Below are 26,674 nucleotides of genomic sequence, written 5' to 3' on the forward strand. Positions count from 1 at the left end.
GCTAACACAGGGGAGAGGAGGGACAGGGTCGGGTCCGACAGTCCAGATGACTTGCTCGTCCGTCGGGAAGGAAGAACGGGAAAGAGAGGGAGGTGGCAGGAAACAAAATATAGGAAAGCTGGACACCGTGAGGTCACATCTGAGTTGCAGAGCAGGCCGGCCTTAAATGTCATCGTGCCTGAACTTTTGAGGACAGGCACCGTGACAAGGGGCTGCTACATCTTAGCCAGAAGAGGAAACTGGAACCATCTCAGACTTCACGTCATCACCAACTCTGAAAGTAGGAAGCGACGGTATACACCTTATGGGCATCTTCAACAGTCTCAAGTTGTTCTGATGTTCACAGCAATGGAAGTTGTTGGGCTACACCGAGCAGGTCACGTATTTAAACAACTGGAGCTTATAAATGATGAAGGAATTTTCATCCTAATTGCTTTTTATGCCCTCTAACAGATTAACAAGCACAAGAACGGCAAATCGTGAATCTTGGCATTTATGCACATACAAATCAGAACAGTCAACTCAGAAAAGGTTGCACAAAAGTCGCCTGGGAACCAGGGTAGTGGGGAAGGCTGAGAACATCTGGGACACAGGAAAGAGCAACTTCATCATTCCATGTTGTCGCTCTAAGGGGCTTTATCGTCAAACCAGAAGAACAGTTTAGGACAAAAATAGACTCGCTTTGAATGAAGAGGAGCTCATCTGCAACTAGCACCATCACAAGAGGGTTTATAGCGAACAGTTCACCCGCACAGGCATGTCAGCTGAGGACCGAGCCCCACAGATTCTACTGTGCAAAGGGAACAGGGGGTACGCTGCTTTGGTGGTGGAGTGTCAATTATTGATGCCACCAAGCTAGCTAGGGCAACAGTTTATTCTTTCTAGATGAAAGGCATGGGTATCACATTCTCCAGCTACTTAACCGCCCCTACATTTTTCAGTTGAAGTACAACATACGCACAGATGATAGATATGCAACCACAACCCAGATTTAAACTTCGGGACTGTGGCACGGCAGCCACAGAGCTCCCCTAGTCCTCCTTCTGTCCCCGCTCAGCGGAACCTGCATGCCTACAGGACAGACGCCCGATGTCAACTCCGGACGCCAAAGCTCGGGTGGTTAGAACACTTCACGTGTGTGTGTCCCTGGACGTGCTGCTGGGGAAATTAAGTGCCATCGTGGAAGTCCCCGGGGACGGCACACCTGGAGGTGTGTGCCTAGCTACCCCCGGACCGGGCCTCATGCAAATTATCTGTGCTGATGCTCATCTGCTTCTCTCCCGCCTCAGCTTTATGCAGATAAGAGTGACCTACGACATCATGTCCGTTCCCGCTTTACAACATGATGATTTGATTGCCACATACATCGTGAAAAGATTACCACGATCACATTAGTTAAGACCTCCATCACCTCCTGGACTTACACTTACCTGATGTGGCCACAACGCTGGCAATTTACTCCCTTAGCAACTTTCAAATATATAATACCCTACAGTGAAGAATAAAGCCAATGTGGGGGCGCCTGGGGGGCTCAGTCGGTTAAGCATCTGCCTTTGGCTCAGGTCATGATCCTGGGATCTTAGGATTGAGCCCCGACTCGGGCTCCCTGCTCAGTGGGGAGTCTGCTTCTCCCTCTGCCCCTCGCCCTTGCTTCTGCTGTCTCTCTCTCTCAAATAAATAAAATCTTTAAAAAAAAAAAAAAGTCAATGTGCTGTCCGTTATAATCTAGATTTTTTTGCTGTAATTAACCATGAGTAGAACCATTACTAAGTCCTGTGACTCGCTTGAGCGGATCGTAGGGTCTGAGGATGGTGTTGGGGAGCCCTGACACCCCATCACAAAGGCGCTGCTCGCATCCGTGGGTAATAGGAAGGCATGTCTTGTTACTGTTGCACGGGACTTCAAAGGTCCTTTCACCCAACAGTAACATGGACACGTTATTCAGGTCTTCCCTATCTATTATGTGATGAAACAAATACTTTATTATTTCTAAAGCAAAGGTGATCATTATCTCAAACAAATGCTTGCCTTTACCATAAAGATCCTCTTTTTAAACAGGGACACACATTAGCAATGTAAAAGAGCCACTGCAGTCAAAATATATTTTTAGAGACTCAGCTGAACAATAAGCCCTGAACTTTTGTTTAAATTAAGATAGCTGAACCATTTTAAAATGATTTCCAGAATCTGTGGAAACGTGTCTTGCATAAGAAGGCATTCCACGGTCCTAGGAAACACAGCAGAGCCTACCGGGTCATTTGTCAGCTGCTGGGATTACAATGGGCAAAATGGCTTTATCACTTTTGTAGACACAAATTATTCACAAATATTAAGAGTAGCGCCCTTTTCCTGGTTATCTAACCTCCTCACCAGGAGCCAAAAAAAAAAAAAAAAATTTTTTTAAATCAGATGGAAAGTCTGCTACTCCCAATTATTTTATTATCTGCTAGAGAATGCTTTGGCAGACTTCCGCCTTCCCTGAGGGGAAAAAATACCCTGAAAAATCTTAATAAAAATGAGGACTGCATTTTGCTCATTGTTAAAGTCTATTTGAGTTCTGCAGCAAAAGAAATCAAAATATAGCCCAAGAAGATAAAGTGTGAAGAAACAGGATCCCATTAAAACCCCATTTACTAATAAAAACCAGCTGGAAGAAAAACATCCTGGAACTAAAGGACATGCATCAGTAGTTATCCACCAGGGGCGACTTCACCCACCAGGCTACATCTGGCAAAGTCCAGAGACATCCTTGGCGGTGACAACAGCAGGGAGGGGGAGGTTATTGGCATTTAATGGGTGGAGACCACAGGCTGCTCAAGAGCCTCCTAATACCAGGCAGCCCCAGAGGATAAAGAATGAGCTGGTCCCAGGTGTCAAGAGTGCTGAGGTTGAGAACCCTTGCCATAATGAATGGGCTGAAAGCCCCTGGGATAACACATGATGTGTGGTCAGTCAGAGTATCTCCAGGGATCAAGACCCTCAAATCTGCCCACAGCTCTTAGGCTGACCACATACGTATTATAGAATCCTTTCAGCTAAAGTTCATAAGGGGGTCTTTTTTTCCTTGCCCCTCCGTTTTATTTTTTCAAGAACCAACAACCCCAAGGTCAAGAGTCACATGCTCCAGGGCGCCTGGGTGGCTCAGTCATTAAGCATCTGCCTTCGGCTCAGGTCACGGTCCCAAGGTCCTGGGATCGAGCCCCACATCGGGCTCCCTCCTCAGCTGGAAGCCTGCTTCTCCCTCTCCCAGTCCCCCTGCTTGTGTTCCCTCTCTCGCTGTGTCTCTGTCAAATAAATAAAATCTTTAAAAAAAGAAAAAAGAGTCAGACGTCCCACCAACGGGAGCAAGCCAGGCGCCCCCATAAGGGGGCATCGCAAGAACATTTTAGACTCACTTGAAAAGGAGTGGGGAAGAAGCCATGCACAGACTTTTATATCCCCAGTATGAATGCGGCCTGCCCATTGTCTGCGCCCCAGTCAAATGCAGAATTTCTTCTCATGATAATTCCCCAGGAAAAGGCATACAATGTCCACCTGAGTTTGCTGAATTCCCAAGGATGCAACACTTCGAACTCTATATGAGACAAGTGCTGCTCACCTTCAGATGACTGTTCATTATTCTTCTGTTGCCAGAAGGCTCACAAGGTTTCTGTGGCCATCCATTTTCAAGTGAGTATGGCCGTTACTCGAATCCATTATACAAAAGAACATCCCCATCAAAGCCTGGGCCCACAAAATGGCTAATGACTTGTAAATTTTAATTAAAACGTCTTCACTGTCTTCGCATTATTGACCTCCCTCTTTCTCTCTCTCACACACACAACACTGCAGATACTGGAAATGCAAAATTGTGTTTTGGGTTTATTTTTTATAATTAGGAAATTATTACGGGACTCACGGGAAGCCACAGAAATAGAAGAGTCCTGTGTTACGCTTCATCCAGCCTTGCCCCAGTGGTGACATCTTCTCTCTCTGTACCACAGTACCAAAACCAAGACAACGACTTCTCGTTGACTGGTCGCTAGACAGCGAACCTTCTGACCTGCGTGTCTGTGTGTGCGTGCACACACGCGGGCGTCTAATCCACGTACAATTTTATCCTATGTATCCACACGCCATGATCATCGCCACAGTCCAGACACAGAGCTTTTCCATGAACACAGAACTCTCCCAAACTACCCTTCTGTAGTTACAGCCACCCCAAACCTAGCTGCCATGCCTACGGTCTTATCACTTTAAGTTCAACAGATGGGAGCGTCCAGGATGTAGTGTTTGGAAACTGGTTTGTCCTAGCCAGCACGTTACTCTGGAGACTCATCAGTCTGTGGCACGTATCCAGAGTTCATTCCTTTTTCCTGCCGAGAGGGACCCCAGGGTCTGCGGAGCCGATCACCCACCGAGGCACATTTGGGGAGTTTCCAATATACGGCCATTACCAATGAAGCTGCTCTTTTCCGTTTCTTTTTTTTTAAATAACTGGATTTTATCAGACAGCAATTTAGCTTACAAATGGCACTGTGTGTGCCAAGGACTTGTCCCTAACGCTATTAAAAAGCCCTTGAATGTAATAACGTCAACATGGAATTCAGATGCTTTCTTCTCTTCCTTCTGAGACCTCAACCTCTGAAATAACCTCTACGTGAAACTTCCAACCTGTAGCACTGTGACTTACCGGTGAAACACACGAACACAGAACGTACCATTTTAGCCCTTTCTGAGTGCTCGGGTCAGTGGCCTTAAGTACGTACATGCTGCTGGGGACACATCTCCACCATGCCTCTCCAGAACTCTGTCATCTTCCCAAACTCAAACTCCGTCCCCACCCAACACTAAGCCCCCATCCCGCCCTCTGCACCCCCAGTAACCTCTGTCGTACTTCTCGTCTCTATGAATCTGACGACTCCAGGTGCCTCACGACGGCCGATTCGTGCAGCATCTGTCCTTGTGCGTCTGGCTTCTGGCATCAGGCCCTCCAAGTTCATCCACGCTGCAGGTGCGTCAGAACATCCCTCCTTTTGTAAGGCTGCATGGCAGTCCATTGTAGGGGAGGGCACACTTTATCCGTTCATCCGCCTGTGGACACTGGGGTTGTCTCCCCTGTGATGTTCTGAAAGAACATTCGACTGCAGCCCTCAAGGCAGAAGCGCATCTCTGCAGGAAGGGAGCACCGCTGTCCATGACGTTCTCCTACATCCCTCCCGCTACAACAGCTCACAAATCCGCGACGGTGAGCGGGGACAGACAGGACACTCCATTCGAACTGCTCGCTATCTCTAACCAAGCAGATGTCCTAAAAAAATGCAGCAAGAGGCCAGTAGAAGGGGGACGGTCATTTTTGAAGTAACTGACGGCTCCCCGCTCAGGAGGCAGGGACCAGAGAAGGGTTTCTTCCACTGATGAACTACAATTCCCAGGAACCCTGCTTGAATCCAGGTGGGCTGGCTTTAAAAAGTACCGTTTTGGGGGCACCTTGGTGGCTCGCCGCTGAAGCTTCTGCCTTTGGCTCAGGTGGTGATCTCAGGGTCCTGACATCGAGTCCTATATCGGGCTCCCTGCTCAGTGGGGAGTCTGCTTCTCCCTCTCCCTTTGCCACTCCCCCTGCTTGTGCTCTCTTTCTCTCTCAAATAAAATCTTTAATAAAATAAAATAAAAAGTACAGTTTTAAAGGCCCCAGGTCACCTGGTATTGTTTCTGAGGGGACCTCTGTGCCCTTGTACTATTTCTGAGGAAAGAGCTGGGCACCTGCTGTGGGTGGCCTCCCCAGAAAAGAGGAAACCCACCCCCTCAGCCCTGTCCCCACCCCTACAGGGACCTCGGCTAGTTCACCCAGCACAGCCTGGCTCTCTCTCTTATCCAAACAGGCTTCTTTCCCCACCTGGCCCCAGGAAGCGGCTGTGCGCACATGCGTGATTTTGAAACTGCTCTGTAATCCTTCCAGAAAGTAAAAGCTCTGTGTGTGTTTAGAACAGAGCCACCGTATTTACCTTTGTGCTGGGGCATGCTGTGGAGACAAAATGCCGCCGAAGCCTCACTTGCTCTGCTCTTACATCCTAACCACGCCGACCTCATTCACACTGGGGCATCGCAGGGCACGAAACAGGGTGCTTGGCACCTGGCAAGGAAATCTTTACCATTTGTCTTGGCCTAGAAGCTCCACGAAATGAATGAGAAATGGCACCTAGGTTCTGCTATAAGCCTTGAAAGGCTGAGCACATGTTTCACTTTCCTCCTTGGGTGATACATAATCTAGAACTATCCAAGAACGATACATAATACAGAACTATGTGTGCATTATATAAATCCAAGGAAACATGCCTAATTCTATGTAGCTGGTCAACACACGTGTAGATACGGCTCTTCAGGAAAACAGAACCCGTCTAAGATGTAGATTTTCATTCAGGAAACTGCCAATGCTCCTCTGTGAATAATGTATGCATTGTGATGTTAATGGGATCAACAAATATGCAAAATAAATCGGCCTCTCGAGGACAAATCATGACAAATCAGAAAGGAAGTTCTCTGTATAAGGAGTTTTCAATCATACCTGAAACCTTTCCCAATGAAGAAAGAAGTTCATCATCCAGGTGATCTGTGAGATAGGATAAATCCGTTTTTACCATCGCCCGTAACGGTAAGCTCTTTTTAGTACCTGAAATGTTTGAAACGACAGCCCTCGGGGCCGCACTGCGGGGTACCACACCGGCAACCTGACAAAACAATTTCTCACTTGTGTTTTCTTTTTCGCCAGCAGAACCACCAACGATCGTGGAGCCGTTTTATGAAGCGTCTGCCTCTCCTAAGTGGGCTGAGGATGTCAGTCCCAAAACGCGAGGTGGGGAGACGCTTGAGTACCGTGGGCGTGCGAGCAAGGCAGTGTGCAGACTTTCAGTAGCCGCCCTTCGTAGGGCCCAGTCTGCAGGAATCGTGTTTTCTGCCCGGAGCCCGCCCAGACGGACGTACGGCCGGTCCTGGCGCCCAGTCGTCTCCCCGCGCTGCGGAGCGGTCTACTTTCACGTCTGCAGTGGCGCTGCCGAGGGAGGGGACTGCATGCATCTGCGGATGGATGCTCCCTCACTCAGCAGATCTGGGCGAAAGTCCCTGGCGGAAACCACAACCCCGCACAGGTTCAAGAAGGCTAATTTTAAACCCACAGAGGAAGCGTAAAGCGTCATGGGTATGCTGCAGATCCGTCTGCCGGGCTGACATCCTTTTACCTACTTTGCAATTACACCCTATGGAGTGTAATTTGGGCCCACGGGCACAAATCAGCGCCAACAGCGTCTACAAAACCACTGCTGATTCTCAAGTGCCTTGCTGCCCAGTGACACTGAAATGGATGCAGAGGCTTCTGATAACCTTCAACCCACACTTACCACACGACCCAGCAATCCCACGCCTACATGCTTACCCCAGAGCAACAAAAACCTACGTTCCCACGAAAACACCATACACAGATGTTTCTAGCAGCTTTACTCGTGATCGTCAAAACCTGGAAACAAGTCAAATGCTCTTTAACAGGAGAATGGACAAGCCAACTGCTATACGTGTTCTTAAAACGGTATACGACTTAGCAACAAAGAGCCGACGGCCGACGCATCCGGCAGCGCGACTGATTCTCCGGCGCAGGATGCTGAGAAGACCAACCAGACTCCGGAGGCTGCACGCTGCCCGAGTCCACAGAGACAACCCTCTTGCAGAGGCAGGAGGCCGGGGACGGGACACAGAATGCGGCTTGCCAGGGGCTGTGCGGGGGAGAGGGTCTGATTACAAAGGGGCCAGGGGAGTTTCTGGGGTGATGGGCTTTTCTCCTATCATCTCGATGGTAACTGGTGCTTACAGGACTAGACACATTTGGCAAAAACTGTCAACCCATACTCTACAAAGGATGAATTTTACCGCATGAAAATTATACCCTCATTTAAAAGCACAGATGCAACCCATGAAGGTTGAGACTGCCGACCGAGACCATGGAAAGAGAGTCTGGTCAATTTAACTGCTGTGGAAAATCTGGTTCCAAACCCCCGGCCCGTCTCTCCGCTTTAGACTCAACCGTGACACTGACCCAGCTCCACGGACCATCCTTCCGACCAGCCAGCAGGGAGCTGGCCCTGCGGACGCGACGTAACACAGACACTCCCTCTTCTAACAAATCCCCCAAACCCGTGCATTTCGGCTCTTTCACCAGCAGGGTCTGGGCAACTCCAGGCGGCCAGCCTCCCTGCTTGTGCGAAGGGCCACCCTCCGGCAATGCTTCGTGTCCACTGACCCCCTTCCCAATTGGGTCTGGGAGAAACGATCTCCTTTATAACTTGGGATTTGGGGATGAAGCCCCAGAGGAAGCAGACTCACAGCGACTCGCGTACTGACGTTTCCCGCTCTTCATACGGACTTGGAATAGGCGTCAGCTGCCCACGCGACATTCAGAAAAAAGCAGGGGCACACGACTCGCGATGCACCCAGTCTTCGGAGGACCTGCTCACACCAGCCTATGCAGGCTGAAACCCATTCCTCCGCCTTGTTCCCTTGCTTCCATCAACCCTGGATGGTGAGGCGAGCTGAGGGCGGGGCGGGGGAGCCCTCAATCCGCTGCTTTACAAATGGCGCAGCCCGTAACAGTGGCCACGCGACGAACCCCCGTAAGGCGGAGGCCAGCAAAGTCCTAGCCCTCAGAGCCGCACTGCCACAGTTCTGGCCCAAGCCAGCTGGGCCACTCTGGTGCTGGAGCCCGCAATTCCAGCTCCTTCCTGCCTCACCGGCAAGCCTCGCTCGCTTGTTCCTCACTGCACGCCAGCAGGTGGGCTGGAACTTTCTGGGGCTGTCCCCGACCGGCGAGGCAAAAAGCACAGGGACCAGAGAACCAGCTGTCTACCTCACGCAAGGCCATCCCCGGCCCACCGCCCCCTCCCCCCCTCCTCCGAACCCATCTTCCTCCACACAAGGCACTGGGATGGGGCCTGCTGCACAAGCGTTGCCAAGAGAGAACCTCCTGGTGCCTTCTGGCAGAGAAAGCCGGATTGGGAGGCGTTGAGGAATGAGTCACACCTATGGGAACATGGGCTTATTTTTGATGAGTGGCTGTAGGTGCGCGGGGGAGAGCAGAGATGCTTGAAGGGGAGGCACGATCAAGGGACGCATTTTCTCCACGCCAGCCCCCACCCCCCCACCCCCGGAGCTAGAAAGGAGATACCCATAGGCTGAGAAAAAGATCTTTGCCCTGGGTAGACGCTCAAGAAATACGTGCCAAACCGAAACTTGAGGATTTGAGAAAAATATGGAAAACGACCCCCAAAGGACCTCTTGTTATTTCTTCTCCGCCTGCATTTGAACACACCCTTGTGGCGGACTCCAGGACTCACACAGTCCTTAGAGGAAAGCACAGGCATGGCTTTCTGGAAGACGCACGCCACACGTGTATGTAAGGACTCGGACAGGCAGGACAGGAGCTCACAGATACAAAATCCACAGGGCTGAAATCCTATCCTCCTGGCCCCCGACTCCCCTCCTCAGCTGCCTGGTGACAGAGGCTTTATCAACAAACACGAGAAAAGGAAGTGTGGCCTTTCTGGGGGAGGGACGGTTTCCATGTTTATTCAAAGAGGCCAGTGGCCTCCCCAGGGACCAGCCAACCGAGCACCCTCGCTCCAGGCTACCCAGGCTAGGCACAAGGTTTCCACATCACGTATTCATCCTGAGGTTCAGCTTGTGATTTCTTCACACATTCTGTGTTTTTGCCTCCATCCTATCTTTGTGCAGAAGGATGCTCACAGAAAGGAAACTTGAATTCAATGCTCAAAGTCCAAAGGACAGCACCCATGCTCGAGGTGGGCGGTTCCCCAACTTCCCGGGGTGAGTAAGGTAAGAGAGCCGTGCTGACTCCCCAGATCCACAGGGCTGAGGTCATACGCATTTTATCAATTTCTTTTATACTACGTTGCGCAACAGCCGATCCAAATGATCTAATATATATGGAGAAAGAATGTGCACTTCCCATGAAAAATGCTAGCTGGGGTCCCCAGGGACAGAGCTCCAGGACTAGATGGGGAGACGTGTCTGTTTATAACACGCCACGTGTCCAGTGTTCTTCATTACTTTTGCCCAGGATAGCCATTTCCCTTTCTTTTTTTTTTTTTTTTGCAGGAGAGGAGAGGCTCTGGTGGGGCAACGAACTTGTTCAAGGGTCAGAGCCTGAGCCATGTGGTCTGGATGTAACACCCGCCCAGCTCAGCCTTCCTGGCTGACTCTGGAACAGCCCGGACCCAGGGCCTCACAAGCTGGTTTCCCGTCATACTTGTCCATGTGTCTTTGGAAGACAGAGGCCCAGGAACTGGTTTCCTTTTTGAAAAATCAAGTTGCAGAACATAAGCGATATGATACCAAGTGTATAAAGTTTAAAAACGCACAGGGCCAACTGTTATGGGTTGAACTGTATCCTTCCCCAAATTCCTAAGTTGAAGTCCTAGGCCCCCTGGTACAGCTCAGAAAGTGACTTCATTTGGAAACAGGGTCACTGCAGATGTAATGCATTTAGATGAGGTTATACTGGAGTCCGGTGAGGCCCTAAATCAGGAGGGCTATTTCCAAAAGGAAAGGATCCTAAAAGGAAGAGCTACAAGAAGGAGCAATGTGACAAATTCGGACAGAGGTAGAAGTAGGCGGGGAGAAGGCCGTGTGACGATGAAGGTTGACCTGGGCGTGATGCCTCGGCAAGCCGAGGAGCATCAACGATGGTGGGCAACCCACCAGCAGCCAGCAGACAGGCATGGAACAGACCCCCTCAGGGCCTCGGAAGCAACCCCCACCACCCACACCTTGTACTTGGATTTGGGTCCTCCAGACGGTGAGACAATGTATTTCTGTTCAAACTGCCCCGGACTGTGGTAACTTTGTTACAGCAGCCGTTCCGAACTAATACCGCAGGATCCACACTGCTTAGGAAGACACCGTGTGCACAGTAAGTGCATGGGGACAACAAACACCAAACTGGGGGGGGGGGGGCAGTTAGCACTGAAAAGAGAGAGGGGAAGGCACTGCAGAGTTGAACACAGGCACCCCTCGGGCCTGAAACTGGTGTAGTTCTTAACTTGGGCGGGTAGGTGGTAACAACCATGTTTTTCATAAATGTCATTTTGTACGTCTCAAATGAAGTATTTTAAAGTTTTAAAAGTTTAAAGACAATATTTGCTTTAGAAATTAAAAATCTAATAACATTAATTAAAAAAGAATTCAGAGTCTTGAGCATTTAAGAAAGCACCCACAAGCAAGCCACTAAATTGAGTGGAGGCTGCACTGTGGGGGGCAGCTGCCACATTGTCTAATGCACGAATCCAGGCCTGGAGGCATCCAAGGATGCCTCAGAGGGCTGTCTTTGTACTGTGACAAAGCCCGGCCAGCCCCGAGGGCTCGGGCTCTCGCCAGCCCCCTTCCCTGCCCCCTGCCGGACACCAGCTGCTGTTCACAAGCTGCATCCTGTTCACAGGGAGCACACAGCCGGCCTGTTCATTGCGTATCGGAAAGTAATGGCTTGGTCATAATCAGAAGTGTCGGAAGAAATCAGAACTATTCCTAGGTTTTGGGAAATTGCCAAGGGCCCGTGGTGGGGTGTGGTTGAGGAGCTCAAACGATCAGTGGTCTTAAGGCTGAGAGGTTCACATATACACACATCATGAAGACACCAGCCCATCCATTAATGCCCCTTTCCAGGTCTACCCCAACTGCTCCTGACCGTAACTGCAATCTGATCTCATCTGGGCAGAAAGATCATGGGAAGAAAGAACACACGCCCCAACCCACCCCAGGAGCAGGGCAGCCCCAGAACCTTCTCTCCCTCAACTCTCTTAACAAGAACGTCGGTTGCTCTTCTTCTTCCCTAGCCTGGTTTCTCAATCAATGGTGGATGGTCCTGCACGTGGCATATTGCAGGTGAGTTTCCTACTGACAGAAACCCACGCCCCTTACCTGACTCCTGGAGATAGCGATACACCAGGAAGTTCACCTCGTCACTGGTTATGCTCATCTTAGCCTCACCTCGCAGCGATGAGGTCCGTACGATGCGGGAGCCACCCTCTGTGAGACGACAAGAAAAAGTGGGAAGAGAGTTTTGAAACACTGCCTGTATTTTTGTCCCGGCATTCTTTTTTGAGACTGAAAATACCATACCCATGATGGGATAACCATGAAGGTAATTGTAATTTCATAATGACATACACACACACACACACACACACACACATCCAGGAGAAAGATTTCAAAAAAATAAAAAGAGGAAAAGATGTTGGTGTATTTAATAACGCTGGGATAGGGTCAGGAATAAACCACACCAATGATACGTGTGCACTGTGAGCACAACATATTTGATAACAAGCAGGAACGGAATCCTGAAGTGCACTCTGACGGGCTTGGGTGGATAAGACACTAAGCACTTTTCCAGACAGACAGAGAAGATTCATGAGTAGACCAGAAATCATGTCAACACCCCTACGGCAGGTGACCACATGGACCAGATTGCGCCTGTTGTTCTAGAAAAAGATTAATCACAGTACCTTTCATTCCAAGTTTAAGGGATAAACGCAATGGTCACTCTACCCATAGACGGTAGGCAGCACTGAGAAGGAAAACACACATGAGTGAGGAGTGAAGTGTGCATGTCACATCATTTCTATAAAGAAGCCAGGTCTCAGGAAGATGGAGCACGGACACAGAGCAACCAAAAAGAGAGAATCTGATTTTCTCCACAATGATCCCAGTTGGCATATGAGCAAGCAAGCCCAGAGAGGAGAGAGAAGTCAATCAAGCAGCAGAACTCTTCTTACACACCAACAAACTAGAATGCACACATCAACAACAGCACTCACTCCAAAAAGAGCCAAACCCAAGAAAGGCCATGACAGCTTTCAGTGAGGTCACCAACCACAAACATTTTTGGCTGTTGGGGAGCTGTCTTCAGAGTCCGCACCATACATTTTCAGGCATTTTTACTGGTGGCAAAACCTTTATCATTAAATGAGAATTAACTTTTTGTTTATTGAGAATAAAGAATAAAGGGCAAAGTAGACCTTCAAGGATTCACACTCAAGGCAGTTGTAAGGGACACACCCAGTGAGCCCCACCCTGCTAAGATCCCCTCCCCAAGTGTGCGCAGGACCTGTGACTCACTTCTACCCCACGGAATACATCAAAGGACAGGGATGTCACTCTCCTCCTTAGGTTATGTCCTAGGGCAAGGGTGACCAGATGTCCTTCTCCTAATTATTATATAAGACTCTTAGTGGCCTGGGGCGCCTGGGTGGCTCAGATGGTTAAGCCTCTGCCTTCGGCTCAGGTCATGATCCCGGGGTCCTGGGATCGAGCCCCGCATCGGGCTCCCTGCTCCACGGGAGGCCTGCTTCTCCCCCTCCTTCCTGCTCGAGCTCTCTCTCACTGTCTCTGTCTCTCTCAAATAAATAAATAAAATATTAAAAAAAAAAAAAAAAAGACTCTTAGTGGCCTAGAAAGAGACACTCTCCTGCCGGCCTCGAAGATAAAGGCTGTCATTATGAGAACTGCCCATGGAACTGGGGACAGCCCCCAGGAAGCTTTGCACCTCAGTCCTACGACCACAAGGAATTGAAATTCTGCCCAGAACACGAGCTTGGAAGACAACGTCCTCCCCTCCACCCGAGCTCCAAAGGCGGATGCAGCCCAGCGACCACCTTATCTGCAGCCTTGTGAGGCCCTTAGTAGGGAACCCAGCAAAGACGTGCCTGGACTTGGGATCCAGACATACTGCCAGATGAGAAAGGTGTCGTTTCCAGCTACTGGGGAAATTTGTGGTCATCATTAGGCTGCAATGGAGAACCAATACACTGCCTCTTGGGTCATTCCAATTCTCACTTTAGTTACCAGAATTTTGCCACTCAAAAAGGCTTATCTTCTTTAGTTACTTTGGTGATATTCTGTACTTTCATATATACTGAAAAGAAAACCTGACAGTCAAAATACAGATCTGTCCTGAGGTTTATTTGCGTCCTGGGGAATTCACTCGTAAGACAGTGTTAGGAAAACATTAGAGACGAAATAAAAAGCTATGAAATCAGAGCATAACCAAATGGGGGGGAAAAAACCATTATTGAAGGGAGAGAAAATAAACAATAACAAAAACGTGCACCACAGAATGCTAACGCTGAACAGGCTTTTGGTGCCGTCACGTGCAGCAGTAATGACCAGTCAGTTCACGCTGTTGTGAATGGTCGGGCCGTGGGAAGGTCATAGGTCATGAGGGTGGAGCCCGTGTGAATGGGATTAGCGGCCCTCATAAAAGAGACCCCCAGAGAGCTCTCGGTCTTTCTGCCAAGTGAAGACACAAGGAGCACATGCCCATCTAGGGAACAGGAAGTGGAGCCTCACCAGATACCAAACCGGCCAGAGCCTTGGTCTCAGACTTCCAGCCTCCAGAGCCGCAAGAAGGACACGTCTGTGGGTGAAGCTGTCCCATCTGCAGCACGTTGTCACCACGGTCTGAAATGCCTCAGACCCCACCCTCGCTCCATTCTCTTTTATTCTGTCACGCTGGGTGCTCAGAAAGAAGTGAAATCTAACAGGCTCTTAGCGTCGGTGCTTCTGACATTTGGGGCCAGATGATCCTCTGTTCTGGGGCCGTCCTGGGCCCTGGAGGATGCTGAGCAGCCTCCCTGGCCTCTATCTACTAGAGGCCAGCACAACCTCGCCCACCCCCTAGAGTTATGATGATCAGACACGTCTCCAGACGTTGCCAAATGTTCCAAATTGCAAAACTGCTGCTGGTTTTCTCTGGAGAAGAAAAATCAGCATTTTGTGTTTGACGGGAACCGCATTTACGAAGATGCAGGGAAATGCGGGGTCGGCTCACAGCTGTTGCTGAATGACACAGCCATGTAACTAAAAGTCATCCTTGAAAATGCACCGTTAAGAGCCGGGCTTTTTCAGGTAGCCTATGTAAAATCTTTCTAGAAGATTATCAGGAGTTTCATCAGAAAATAAAATACGGATTTCTTCTTTCAGCATCCAGATCTTTTCTGTTTTCTAAGGAGAAAATGTCCCAGCATCCCCAAGAGCCACGTTCTCATTCGCCACCCACAAGTGTCTGTAATAAATACAGGTGTCTGCACATGGGTTCACACAGGACACTGGAGCAGGAGACTATCCCATCCTCGAGACACCAAGGACTGTGGGCCATTTTTGTTAGTCTGGCGCTCCTCTTTTTCTTCATGCACCATCTTTTTTTCCAACTAGGAAAAATTCTGCTTCAGGTCGGGCTCTCCTGCTTTCTGATCATGGATTGAATTTCTCTCTAAATTTTTAAGTTAGGATAAGCTTTTCCCAATACAGTGTTAACTTTTTAAAGGTTTTTTCACTTGTAAGCAGCAGAGAAAAGACAACAGAAAGCAGCCTTGGCCTGCAAGAGAGCCAAGTGAAATGTCATCTGGTCAACAAGACTTGTCCTCTGTCCCCGACTGTTCTATGTCAACTACATAGTTTAATTTTTGAAAACACAGTAATTGGATCACACCTCCCCCACAACTGAACAACTTCTTAACTAGGTTTTAAATGACTATTTCTTTTAAAATCTAATTCCAGGGGCGCCTGGGTGGCTGAGTCAGTGAAGCGTCCGACTCTTGATTTTGCTCCCGTCTTGATCTCAGCGTAGTGAGATCGAGCCCCACGTCCGGCTCATGCTCAGCACGGATTCTGCTGGAGATTCTTTCTGCCCTTGGCCCCTCCTCACGCACACATGCCCACGAATGCTCTCTCTCAAATAAATAAATGAATCTTTTAGAAAAATAAAGGGGCACCTGGATGGCTCAGTCGGTGAAGCGTCTGCCTTCAGCTCAGGTCATGATCCCGAGGTCCTGGGATGGAGCCCCACATCGGACTCCCTGCTCGGTGGGGAGTCTGCTTCTCTCTCTCCCCCCTGCTTGTGCTCTCTCTCTCTCTCAAATAAATAAAATCTTTAAAAATAAATAAAACAAAAATACAACCTGACTCCAAAAAAAAAAAAAAAAAGGATTTACAGTAACCGTTGAAGTACAACGTACATACATATTTTTAGACTATTTCAATACAGACACAAGAACATTCTTTGAACTGACTATAAATCTAACAGCAGTAATTCAATCCACTTCAACTCCTTGGGTTTATTTTTTTTTTTTTTTTAAAGATTTTATTTATTTATTTGAGCGAGAGAGCGCGCGAGCAGATGAGAGGGGCAGAGGGAGAAGCAGACTCCCCGCTAAGCAGCAAGCCCAACACAGGGCTCGATCCCAGGACCCTGGGCTCATGACCTGAACCGAAGGCAGACGCTTAACCGACTGAGCCACCCAGGTGCCCCTCAACTCATGGGGTTTGATCACACTGCAATCAAGAGGAACCAACAATTAACGGGGTGTATAGTTGCATACGTCTAAGCAATGTGCTCGAAAGTGGTGGTGGTGGTTCTGATGGGTCCACTTTACTCTGACACCAATGGGTAAACTGGCTGATCTCCACTTGGCAAAAGTTACTGTTCAGACCAACCTCAGCAACGTCCCCTCATAAGCGTGGGAAGTGAAGTGACCTCTCCCGTTTCGTCCTAGAGCAGACGGAAATTTCACAGACGGATGTGAGAATGACATGCTGCACTTCCACGCAGGGTTCTGCTGTGCACTTTCACGTGAGGACATGCACTGATGTTCGTGGCGTTCAAGGTCTCCTAGTGTAGCAGCGACCAAGCGAGGGGTCGGGCGGCCCCACACAGCGTGTGCGGTTTGGGCGTCAGCGAGGACACTCCGCCTCTCCGGTCAGCTGCCACCTTCCGAGGCTGTCCACCAGCGAAGACGGAAGGAAGGTGCCCCCGTCCTCCTCTTTACTGTGGATAACCGGTCGTGAGCAACCCCGGCAGCAGGAGGGGTTTTAACTGTAGAGTTAAAGCTTCCCAAGCCCCCCACTCCTGCCTGTGCTTAAAGACGAAACAGCTCTTACTGATGGAAAAGAAAAAGTCAGGCAAGGCTGTGACTCCCTGAGCATGAGCTGCTCTAGGTCCGTGCAAGTTCTCCTCGGGGACAGGACAGCCAGGGTTCTCTACATCAGACAAAAAAAGTCAAATTTACAGGAAGGGCTCAGCTCCGTCTCTCGCTCTTTGGTTTTTAATGCGGACAACAGAACCCCTAATTTACTATCATAACCCCTACACTGTACAATTCATTAAGGACACTGACACTGGTCGTGCAACGATCCCCACCGTTCATTTCCAGAACCTTCTCATCTTCCCTAACTGAAACTCCATTAAACACAAACTCCCCATTTCTCCCCTGCCCCCCGGTGCCCGGCACCCACTCTTCGGTCTACTTTTCGTCTCTGTGAATTGGGACTCCTCCAGGGAACTCCTCAGTCTGATTTTTAACTTATACGCTTCATGTCAAGAAAACGGAACCATCTGGGACGCCTGGGTGGCTCAGTTGGTTAGGCGACTGCCTTCGGCTCGGGTCATGATCCTGGAGTCCCGGGATCGAGTCCCGCATCGGGCTCCCTGCTCGGCAGGGAGTCTGCTTTGCCCTCCGACCCTATCCCCTCTCATGTGTTCTCTCTCATTCTCTCTTTCTCAAATAAATAAATAAAATCTTTAAAAAAAAAAAAAAAAAGAAAACGGAACCATCTGAAACGACCAGTGGTTTGATTTTCAGGGGAAGCCACAGCGTACCGAGGACAGAGGACACTTCTCTTGGGGCCTCATGACCCCACTGTGCCCCTTTCCAGAAGGATGCATCCCTGCGGATGCTCTGCAAAGCCACTCAGCAACCGCCCCCGTCTGATGAGGTTCTGGGCTTCACACTCACGAGGCTGACGCATCGTGGCCCGTGTTGGCCCGTCCCTGTTGTGAAGGCCTTTCTCACCACTCGGTACCTCAGCCAAAATAACAACGCTGCAAGAACGAGTGAGTCCCCTCACTTCACCTCACCCTGCTTCCCCTCCGTTAGAGACTCACACTGGAAGTGAGAACACAGGTCAGGCCCACGGAACACGGGGTGGCTGGTCTGTTTAGAGGCGCCGTAAGTTTGCCAAGGCCACACCACAGCTCTAACTCTGGCTGGTGCTTGATTATCAGCACCGTGTCTTAGTTCCAGCAAACTCCTCCTAGGAAAGAAAGCCGTGGGAAGAGCATGAGAGGCCTTCACACGGAAAAGCAGCAGCTCCTTCACGTCAGATAAGCGTCACCGGATCCTATCCCCATATTTACTGAAATCCTACTGCTAATAAAAACAGACACACATGCTTTGCCCGGCACTTTCTGTGCTCAAGGAAAATGAGGAATGAGCGGGTAATGGAGAAATTACCGAGTATCTACTATATTCAAGGCACGGGGTTTTGGCAATACCAGCAATTAAACACATTCATACACACACGGGCACTCACACTCACTCACACACACCTCTTCCTTTAAGCTGCTTAGTAAGACCTCTATGCAAATAACGAAAGGCTCCAATAGTTAAGCCCCCATAAGCCCCACAAAGTATTACAGGGGGCGGCCGAGTTCCCAGGAGGGAAGCTTTGGAAGAGGGGAGGGTAAATTCCTGCTGATGAAGACAGCATCTGGGGAGGAAGATGGGAACGGGAAGGCAGTACAGGAACCGTGGGGCTGGGGGCGGGGGCGCTGCTGTGTAAGAACAGTTCTGACCTTGTATGATGTACCGAACGCTCCCCAGGACCCAGGGCAGGAAGAACGCCGTCTGTGCTAAGGTTTGATGTGAAACGCCATTAATGTCTATCATGTGGGGACGAGGCTGGCTTGTGTCCTCTCTTCACTCTGGAAGAACGATTTTAGCGGGCACATGCCCGTGCTGCCCGCAATAAAGTCAGGGTACAAGATTTTTTTTTTTTTAAATATTTTATTTATTTATTTGACAGAGAGAGAGTTAGTGAGATCAGGAACACAAGCAGGGGGAGTGGGAGAGGGAGAAGCAGGCTTCCCGACGAGCAGGGAGCCCGATGCGGGGCTCGATCCCAGGACCCCGAGATCATGACCTGAGCCGAAGGCAGACGCTTAACGGCTGAGCCACCCAGGTGCCCCTAAAGTCAGGGTACAAATGTGTGGGATTCGGGGCACCTGGGGGCCCAGAAGCCAGACAGCCTGATTTCTCATCATATCGCCATCCCTTCCTAGCTCCAGATCGACGGGCAGGTTACGTGACTCAGTTTCTCATCTCCAAACAGAGGGTAACGAAAGCCCCTACGCCTGGGAGAGGCTGGGAGGGCTAAACGCTTCAACAGAAGTTCTCAGAGCAGGCCCCCACGCACAGCAGAGATCCACGACTTGCTAGCTATTCCTCGTATTCAGCCAACAGTGCACATCCCTCCAAAGAGCGACTGAAGGGGGCCTTCTGGAGGCATCGGCGGGACACTCCACCCTCAGCAAATGGGCTCGGAGCCCGTCCCCGGTGGTCTACAAACACACAAGCGGCACGAATCAAACCCGTCACAGCAAGCACCATGCGCAGATGCCGCGTCCGGCTGGGGGCACAGCGCGCGTTTCAACCCCGAGCTGGTTTCCAGAACGGCATCCGTGCCCAGCTCCAGCTCTGAGAACTCCAACGGGTGCTTTCCAACCTCTCCAGTTCCAGGATAAAAGAGAGCTCTCTCGGCACTGGGACACCCTCCTCGGCCTCCAACAGAAGGGAAACAACAACAAAAAACAAAAAACCAGATGGCTCTGGTTTCTTAAGGAGTGCACTCGGGTGCATTTTCTTGCCTGACCCAGGGGCGATCTGAGACACCTTCCATCAGGCTGATCTGAGGCCTTCAGTGCGCGGAAAGGGGAGAAGCGTCCCCCCCCACCCCCCGCGAGCGAAGGCCACGACACCCCCTCCTGGAGCTGCCTGAAGACGAGGGGGCAGCGCACCCGGGACTGACGGCGTGTGCGCCGTGGACCCGCCGAACAGAAGCGTTCCAGCACACTTGGTCACTTGGGGTTGAAGCCGTGGAGAAACGGAAGGAGAGTTATTTATAGTATTGCTTTTTTCGACTGCATCTCAAGGTGGCAGAAACTCCTATTTATCACGGTTCCCTTCCCAAATTAGTGCAAAGTTCAGTCGCAAGAGAAATGTTGGTGAAGGGTTTCATTTTACTTAGCACATACTTACCCAGTTTTCTAGGCTAGCATTCTCCCTGAAGAGAGGGGATGGCCCCAAAACAACAGAGTCCGAATGGCCATTTCATTATCTTAAACGTAATAACCCCAAGAGACCTACTTGGGAGTTGGCGCAAAACTGAAAGGCAGAAAGGGCCAGCGTCTTGCCAGCAGGAGGGGGCCTTGTCCCGAAATAGTGAGCAAGGTCTACGTGGATTAAAGGAGGAAAATAGTGCGAATCCAGTATCATTAGACGGGAGAAGTTTCTCTTCTAACAATCTGCCCCATTGTGAAACATTTTCCTACACTCTCTTAAAGCACCCTTTTCCTCCAGGGATGGAAGAAAGTTTGTCTCATTTCTCGTCCCTCCTAGCCTGTTGTTGTTGACACTGGAAGAATCCATGGCTTAAAGTAATCTTCTGGAAAAGGCTCAGCTCTCCATGCAGCCTGAGGACCGACAGCCAGAGTGCTGGAAAATCTGCTCGAAATGACCTCATCCTAACAAAAGGCACTTTCTGCCTTTCTCCGTGGACATTCTGACTAGAGTGTTGTGGGTCCTACCCTCCCTGTTTGCTTCCCTCATGATGTGTTTCTTTCAGTGGCAACTAGGTTTATTTTTATTACACCATCAGTGACCAGTTGAAGATGAAATTTTTAATGCATGTAGTAACATTTGCATATCATCCTTTTCTAAAGTCTGCTTGGGGACCAGCTTACGTTGGAGGTGAAAGAGGCTTGCTTTATCACTTTGCATTATCTCCTCCTACATAATTGTCATTAAGACAACATGTAGCTATTCAAACACTTTGCTGTTCAATGACAATATGATTCCAAAAATTATGCATTTACAGTTTGAACCCAATTACAGGAAAATTTACACATGGAAAATACTGGGGGAAAAATACATGAAAACATGAACAGGGGTTTCATGGTAGTTGCTTAACTTAGTTGGGCTTCGCATCATTTAGCAATGAGTAGATGTCTTTTATTTTACAGTAAGAAAAGATACCCCCCCAAAGGTAAGATTTTTCACTAAGCTTACAGTTATTTACTTGCAGTCAAATGGCCCAAAATTATAAACATAATCAAACAACTATCATTTTATTACTAGAGTACTGGCAACAATATTACCATTTAAAATATGGGAATAAACCAGTAAAATAAGATAAAGTCCTTAAAAGAATATTTCATGACTGGGGAAAATGTCCATGATACAGTGTCATGTAGCAAAAAAGTAGGTTTCAAGATGGAACGTGCATGATGCCAAATTTTGTTTTGCAGGCACGTGTGTGTTCCCACACACACACACACACACACACACACACACACGGAAGATAACTCTCCAAAAAAGTCTCACATCTACTTCTGGGGGTGGAATTTCGCTAGAGTTCTCTGTGTGTGCTTTTCGTATTTTCCAAATCTTCTCCTATGAACGTGAACTGTTTGCACATTCATTAAAATGTAATTAAAACCTGGCAGAGTCTGCAGAAATAATCTACATGAGAACAGCTCTGCACTTCTAAGTAGGAAATGAGGCTACAGGGTTGGGAGCACAGAGGAGGGGCTCCTGTGTTAGGAAAATAATGCCGCTCTTCACTGAACAAAACAACCTCCCCGGGGTGCGGCATTCAGAAAAGGTCCTTTCTGCGCTTGGCCACCCTTCTGGGTTAATTCATGGCTGGCTGGGGCCTTCATCCAAAACCCGTGTGCACATCAATGGCAGATGCTGACGTGACAGGAAAGGCGTCCGGTCCCTGGGGTTACCCCCGAAACCATCTGTGTGCCTCCCAAGTGGCCACAGAGTCCTCTCTCCAACTCTGCAAGCTCGCCACCCTATTTACTGACCCATCTGTGCCTGTCCGGGGGAAGACCCCGAAGGAAGCCTTCCTCAAAGTGTTCCACCTAGTAACAGCAAACCGCTGCTCAGACAGCCCGCGTCACAAGGGGCAGACCACGGACACACGACAGGCAGCACGAACGTCCTTTCCTCGTCCCGTCCTCTCCCACACTGCAATGCGAACTCACGCACCCCAGACTTCCCAGCACACGGTCGTGGAGATACCGCCAGTGACGGCCCCCACGTAAGAGCTCTGCTTTTCCCATGATGTTGGTTTAAGCCAATACTTGTGAAGAATCTGTGTATCAGTGTCCAGACTGAATTACCTTTAAGACTGAAAAACCGGAAGCAGTTTCTCTACAACGTACATGAGGTCCTCACACGAATTTTAGGAGACGCGTGGACTGGTGATGAAGCCTCTGAGACACTGTGATTCTCACCACATATGCAGGATTTATTTTGGCCTCAACAGTTCCCTTTCCTGTGTCAGGGAGTCGTGAGTGAGGTCATTTGCTCACAGAACATGGCCTCTGGAGTTTGGAAAAGTAAACCCGGTGGCTTTCTCTAGAAGATAAAAAAGCAGGGCCTCACCCACCGAGTGCCGTGGGTCTCCTAAGTCTTCACAGAACAGCACTTTTTGATGCTTCTATTTAAATGAATACCAGAAACATTAAAAAAAAAAAAAACGTTTAAAGGGGCACCTGGGCAGCACTTTCAGTCAAGCAATTGCCTTACGTGTGGGTTGTGATCCCGGGGTTCTGGGATCGAGCCCCACATAGGGCTCCCTGCTCAGCAGGGAATCTGCTTCTTCCTCTCCCTCTGCCCCTCTGCCCTGCTCATGCTCGTTCTCGTTCACTCACTCTCTCTCAAATAAATAAAATCTTAAAAAAATGCTTAAATATTATGAACCTAAGTATTAGATGGGAGTCCAATGACCCTATTTGTGTCAGCAAATGCAGGAACTCAAGTTTTATCATCAAATGCTCAGCAGCTCACATCTTCATAGCCACAAGACTGGTAAGAGTTAAAATATACAATACCGATAGTGAGTAGGCTTTGCCAATCTTGGTCCTACTGACATTTGGGACCACCTAAATCCCGGTGGTGGGGCGTCCTGTGCATGGCAGCGTGCTGAGCAGCATCCCTAGCCTCTGCCCACCACATTCCAGTAGCACCCCTCCCCCTGAAAACGGTCTCCAGACAGGGCCGAATGTCCCCTGGGAAGGGGTGAGGACTTGCCTCCGACCGAGAACCCTTAGTTAGGACAGGCACATAGGTCCAGGAGCACTCCTCATGACACGGCCAGAGAGCCCTCAAATTCCTAAAAGTCGTAGCTCCCTGAACATCCGCAAGGCCTTTGCTAAGGGACCACAATATGGATTCTGTCTTCATCACATCATAGGCCTCGCACAGCTGCACCTCCCGATGTCCTCCCAATTCAAAAAACCAGAAGTTAGGAGAGGCAGAAACAAAACAGGTGTGTTCCTCTAGCTAAGAGTCCGCAGACTGTGGCCTGAGGCCGAATCCCACCTGTTGCTTCCCCTTGTCGGACCTGTGAGCTATGACTAGTTTTTACATTTTTAAATGGTTGAAAAGAATCAAAAGAATCCAATTTTGTGACTCATGAAATTGATCTGACATTTAAATTCCAGTGTCCATAAATAAAGTTTTATTGGCACTCCCCCACATCCATTCATTGATGTACAATCAACGACTGTTTTTACACCACAACAGCACAATGGAGTGGCTGTTAACAGAGCCCGGCTGGCCCACAAAGCCTCAACTATTTACTCTCTGGCCCTTGACAGAAAATGCCACCCTCGCTCTGGTTTTCTCCGCTCTACCGAAGAGTTTCCTGTGTCTACACTAGACCTGCGTATCTACCTGCCTTGTCGATTCCCGGCTTGAAAGCTGCCTGTTTGCTAACCTGCAGGTGATGCCCCAAAATGTGGATGCTCCTCAGGTACAAACCAACCACTTGAACAGTGAGAGCAGGGAACACCACTGCCACGGTCTACCATGGTTACCAAAAACGCCCCCAAACACCCAAAGTCATCTCTAAAGCTCAACACCAGTGCTTCACACACAGTAGGAATTCAGTGTGTGCTCAACTCAACTCAATGAGTACTGAAGCAGTACTTAACCCTAAGTACTGAGTTAAGTCCCAATCAAAACTCCGAGGACCGACAGACCTCTCCCATCTTCCCTGACATTCAGAAGATGGTTCAGCTACATTTCAAAAAATACTGACTGATGGAAAGTTGTGGCAGTTCATCAAAATGTTAAACACAGTCACCATACAGCCTATCAATTCTACTCCCTGACATACACCCAAGAGAAATGGAGACGTGGGTCTGCACAAAAACTCGCACACCAATGTTCAGAACAGCAGTAATATCAATAATGATGATTCACAGTAACTGAAAGGTAAATACAATTCAAATGTCCATCAACTGATGAAGAGATCAACAAAATGTGGTATAACCATACAACGGAATATTCAGCCATAAAAAAGATTCACAGTGCAAGATGGATGAAATCTTGAAAATATTATGTTAGGGGCGCCTGGGTGGCTCAGTCGGTTAAGCGACTGCCTTCGGCTCAGGTCATGATCCTGGAGTCCCGGGATCGAGTCCCGCATCGGGCTCCCTGCTCGGCGGGGAGTCTGCTTCTCCTCCCTCTGACCCTCCTCCCTCTCCTGCTCTCTGTCTCTCGTTCTCTCTCTCTCAAATAAATAAATAAAATCTTTAAAAAGAAAAAAAAAAAAAGAAAATATTATGTTAAGTTAAAGCCAGTCACAAACTCAATTAACATTTTACAAGTTTTTGTCTTTATAAGCAAACTACATTTTTCAAATACTTAAGTAAAATATCAAGATTCTTATACATTTACTTTGTTGTTTTTACATACTTGGGTGTTTTTCTTGGGGCGGGGGGCGGGGGGGCAGAGAGAGAATCTTCAGTTAGGCGCCACACCCAGCGCCGAGTCTGTTGCAGGGCTCGATCTCACGACCCGGAGATCATGACCTGAGCCAAAAGCAAGAGTCCGACGCTTAACTGACTGAGCCATCCAGATGCCCCTTTACATACTTGGTTTTAAACAAAAATACCTCAATAAGATTCTTACCGAAGTTAAATTTAGGACTATCACTTTAGTTCCAATTGAATAATAAGAAAAATTCTTAAAATTACGAAGTTCTGTGGGGGGTTTTTTTCTTAAAAAAAAAAAAAAGGACAAAAATGGGAAACAAACTGAGGGTTGATGGAGGAGAGGAAGGTAGAAGGATGGGGTAACTGGGTGATGGACATTAAGGACGGCATGTGATGTAATGAGCACTGGGTGTTATATAAGACTGATGAATCACAGACCTATACCTCTGAAACCAATAATACTTTATATGCTAATTAACTGAATTAAAATTAGCAAACTAAAAAAAAGAAAAAGGCAACCAAATTGATAAAAAAAAATACAAATACAAAAAGTAAATAATACAGCAAATAGAAAAAGTAAATAATAAAATCAAACCCTAAAATCCCATCTACCAAAACATAGCAACTGTTAGAGAGCTGGCTGTCAGTTTTAGTTTGGTATATGGGCTTCAACTCTTGGCACCTGTTTGATGTGCTCTTCTGGAAACTTTATCATATCCTAGATCTGTAAGTAATAATCTACATGTTGTTCTAATTAAGTTTCAAGGTTAACTTGCAAATCAGTTTGCAGATACACACAAACTGCATTAAGAAACTAATAAAGCACAGGAGCACCTAGCTGGCTCAGTCAGTAGAGCATGCAACTCTTGATCTAAGGGTTTTAAGTTCGAGCCCCATGTTGGGTGTAGAGATTACTTTAAAAAAAAAATAAATAAACTAATAAAGTACAGAATTAAGTTACAGGAGATAAAATCTATACTCATATGCCTAATCATAATTACTTTTTTGGCTTAATTTTAATTCACAATGTTGACAAGAAGATTTAGTTTTAGAAGGTGTCATCTTCTCCTGGTAAGACCCAGAAAAGTTTGTAATAGCTGGTTCAGTACCCAAATTCGTGGAAAGCAATAAAACGTGAATTCATCATTTAGAGTTAACTATATATAGCCCATAATGATTTCCCAGTGCTCTATCTATTACCTTCAATTTCAGCAAGGAGAAAGACCTGCAACTTGAAAAAAGTCATTTTAAAACAGAAGATGTTCAGTTTGGGCAAAATGCACTTCCACTTCTCCAAGGGATATCAGCTCAAGGACAAAGATGGAACAGCAAGTGGGTTGCTTACCTTTATGGTGACTTCATGTGTAGACCTTTGAACCAGTGAGCTCCCCAGCATCCGATCATATAAACTTCAAAGTGTCTGCCAGGAGCTGCCTGTTGAGAAATGAGGAGATAGGAAGAAAAAACTTAAAAATTCTTTGGGAAGTATTCACCTGTGGCCTCTCCCATTTCGTGGTTTTTTTCTTTTTCAAATCGGTGGCATTGTTTCCCTTTTTCATCTCAACTCAAACTTAACACATTTTATTATGTCACAATCTCTGTCTTACACCTGAACACAGACTATGCAGTTTTACCTGCAAAGTGAAAGACGAGAAAGGAGAGCGGCCAGCCCGTATTATCATACGTGTAGAAAGCCCGAAAGGAAAGAGTCTCAAAGTAAATAAAATTAATTTTAGTTCAGTTATTGCTACTGCTATCCTTTAATGATAATCAGTGCCTATCTGAAATGCTTTT

General features: G+C 48.3%; 1 protein-coding gene across 4 annotated transcripts in view; it reads right to left on the bottom strand.

Moving 5' to 3' along the window:
• Positions 1-26,674, bottom strand: part of TBL1X (transducin beta like 1 X-linked) — a 208,543-nt gene that overhangs the window by 37,918 nt on the left and 143,951 nt on the right. For all 4 annotated transcript variants that reach the window (XM_081809201.1, XM_081809203.1, XM_081809200.1 and 1 more), the window contains 2 exons: positions 26,226-26,314; positions 11,956-12,063 (listed from right to left, as the gene is read on the bottom strand). In XM_081809201.1, the coding sequence (XP_081665327.1) occupies positions 11,956-12,013 (58 nt within the window). In that variant the 5' untranslated portion in view covers positions 12,014-12,063; positions 26,226-26,314. The remainder of the gene's footprint in view (positions 1-11,955; positions 12,064-26,225; positions 26,315-26,674) is intronic.

This window comes from Leptonychotes weddellii, chromosome X (assembly GCF_054177405.1).
Source record: "Leptonychotes weddellii isolate Sample4059 chromosome X, ASM5417740v2, whole genome shotgun sequence".
NCBI classification, from domain to species: Eukaryota; Metazoa; Chordata; class Mammalia; order Carnivora; family Phocidae; genus Leptonychotes; species Leptonychotes weddellii.